The 904-nt window shown below is 59.2% G+C and overlaps 1 protein-coding gene across 1 annotated transcript in view; it reads right to left on the reverse strand.

Moving 5' to 3' along the window:
* Positions 1-904, reverse strand: part of LOC119594250 — a 6,211-nt gene that overhangs the window by 4,654 nt on the left and 653 nt on the right. The window contains exons 2-3 of the mRNA XM_037943318.1: positions 461-781; positions 39-230 (exon numbers count right to left, since the gene is read on the reverse strand). Coding sequence (XP_037799246.1) covers positions 39-230; positions 461-781 — 513 coding nt within the window. The remainder of the gene's footprint in view (positions 1-38; positions 231-460; positions 782-904) is intronic.

Genomic DNA, 904 nt, shown 5'->3' on the forward strand with positions numbered 1-904 from the left:
AATCTGCTCATTCCGCCCAATCGACTGGAAACACGTACCGGTGACGGCGGGCGAGCGTCTCTTCAGCGCCCTCAGCCCGAACAGCGGCATCCCCTTGTCGTCCGTGGGCCCAACGCCGTACGCACTCACGATCTTGTCGACGTCGGACTGGGGCGGCGCCGTCTGGCTCGGCGTGCGGCTCTGGCCCTTCTGGTACCGCAGCGGCTCTGAGTAAGGCTCGTTGGCTGGAGCTGAGAGAGGACGGGTGTTTTATCATTTTTCAACTGGATGGTATCGTTATAATTCTGCACGTATAGCTATTGCTGTCGATACTGTTTTGACTTTTTTATTTCACTTAATCATCGCCTTTATCATGATATCTAAGTTGGGTTTTAATACAGAAACCGAGAGCAAGACAACAACACAACAAAGATAACAAAAGGGCCGGGGCAACGGAGCAGAGCACGGGCCGAGCACACACCTGTCTTCGTCGGCCGCTTGCCCGCAGGTTCCGCCTTGGGCTCCTCGGCGGGCTTGCTGGGCCTGCCGAACCTGGTCCTCGGCTCCTCTTCCTTCTTGGGTTCCTGGAATCTTCTGGGCTCTTCGTCTGCGTCCTTCCTTGGAGACCTCCTTCGGTCCTCGGGTTCCCGGGTGGGCTCCGGGGTCGGTTCTGCGCGCGGTTCCCTGTCGGGTTCGTCTTCGGGCTGGCGATCCCGCGGGTCGGGTCGGCTGGAGGCAGGTCGGCGGGTAGACGGAGTGTCTCCGGCCTCCTGCGTCGTGGGGGAGGAACGGGGTTCCTCCGCTGGCGAGGGAGAGGGAACGGCTTTCATCACCAGGGTGCGACGCAGGGGCGGCATCGGCATGTTTGTATATATATAATGCTGACTCTCTGTCTCTCTTGACACACACACACTTTTGACGCTCG

The sequence above is a fragment of the Penaeus monodon genome, chromosome 33, assembly GCF_015228065.2.
Source record: "Penaeus monodon isolate SGIC_2016 chromosome 33, NSTDA_Pmon_1, whole genome shotgun sequence".
Lineage (NCBI taxonomy): Eukaryota > Metazoa > Arthropoda > Malacostraca > Decapoda > Penaeidae > Penaeus > Penaeus monodon.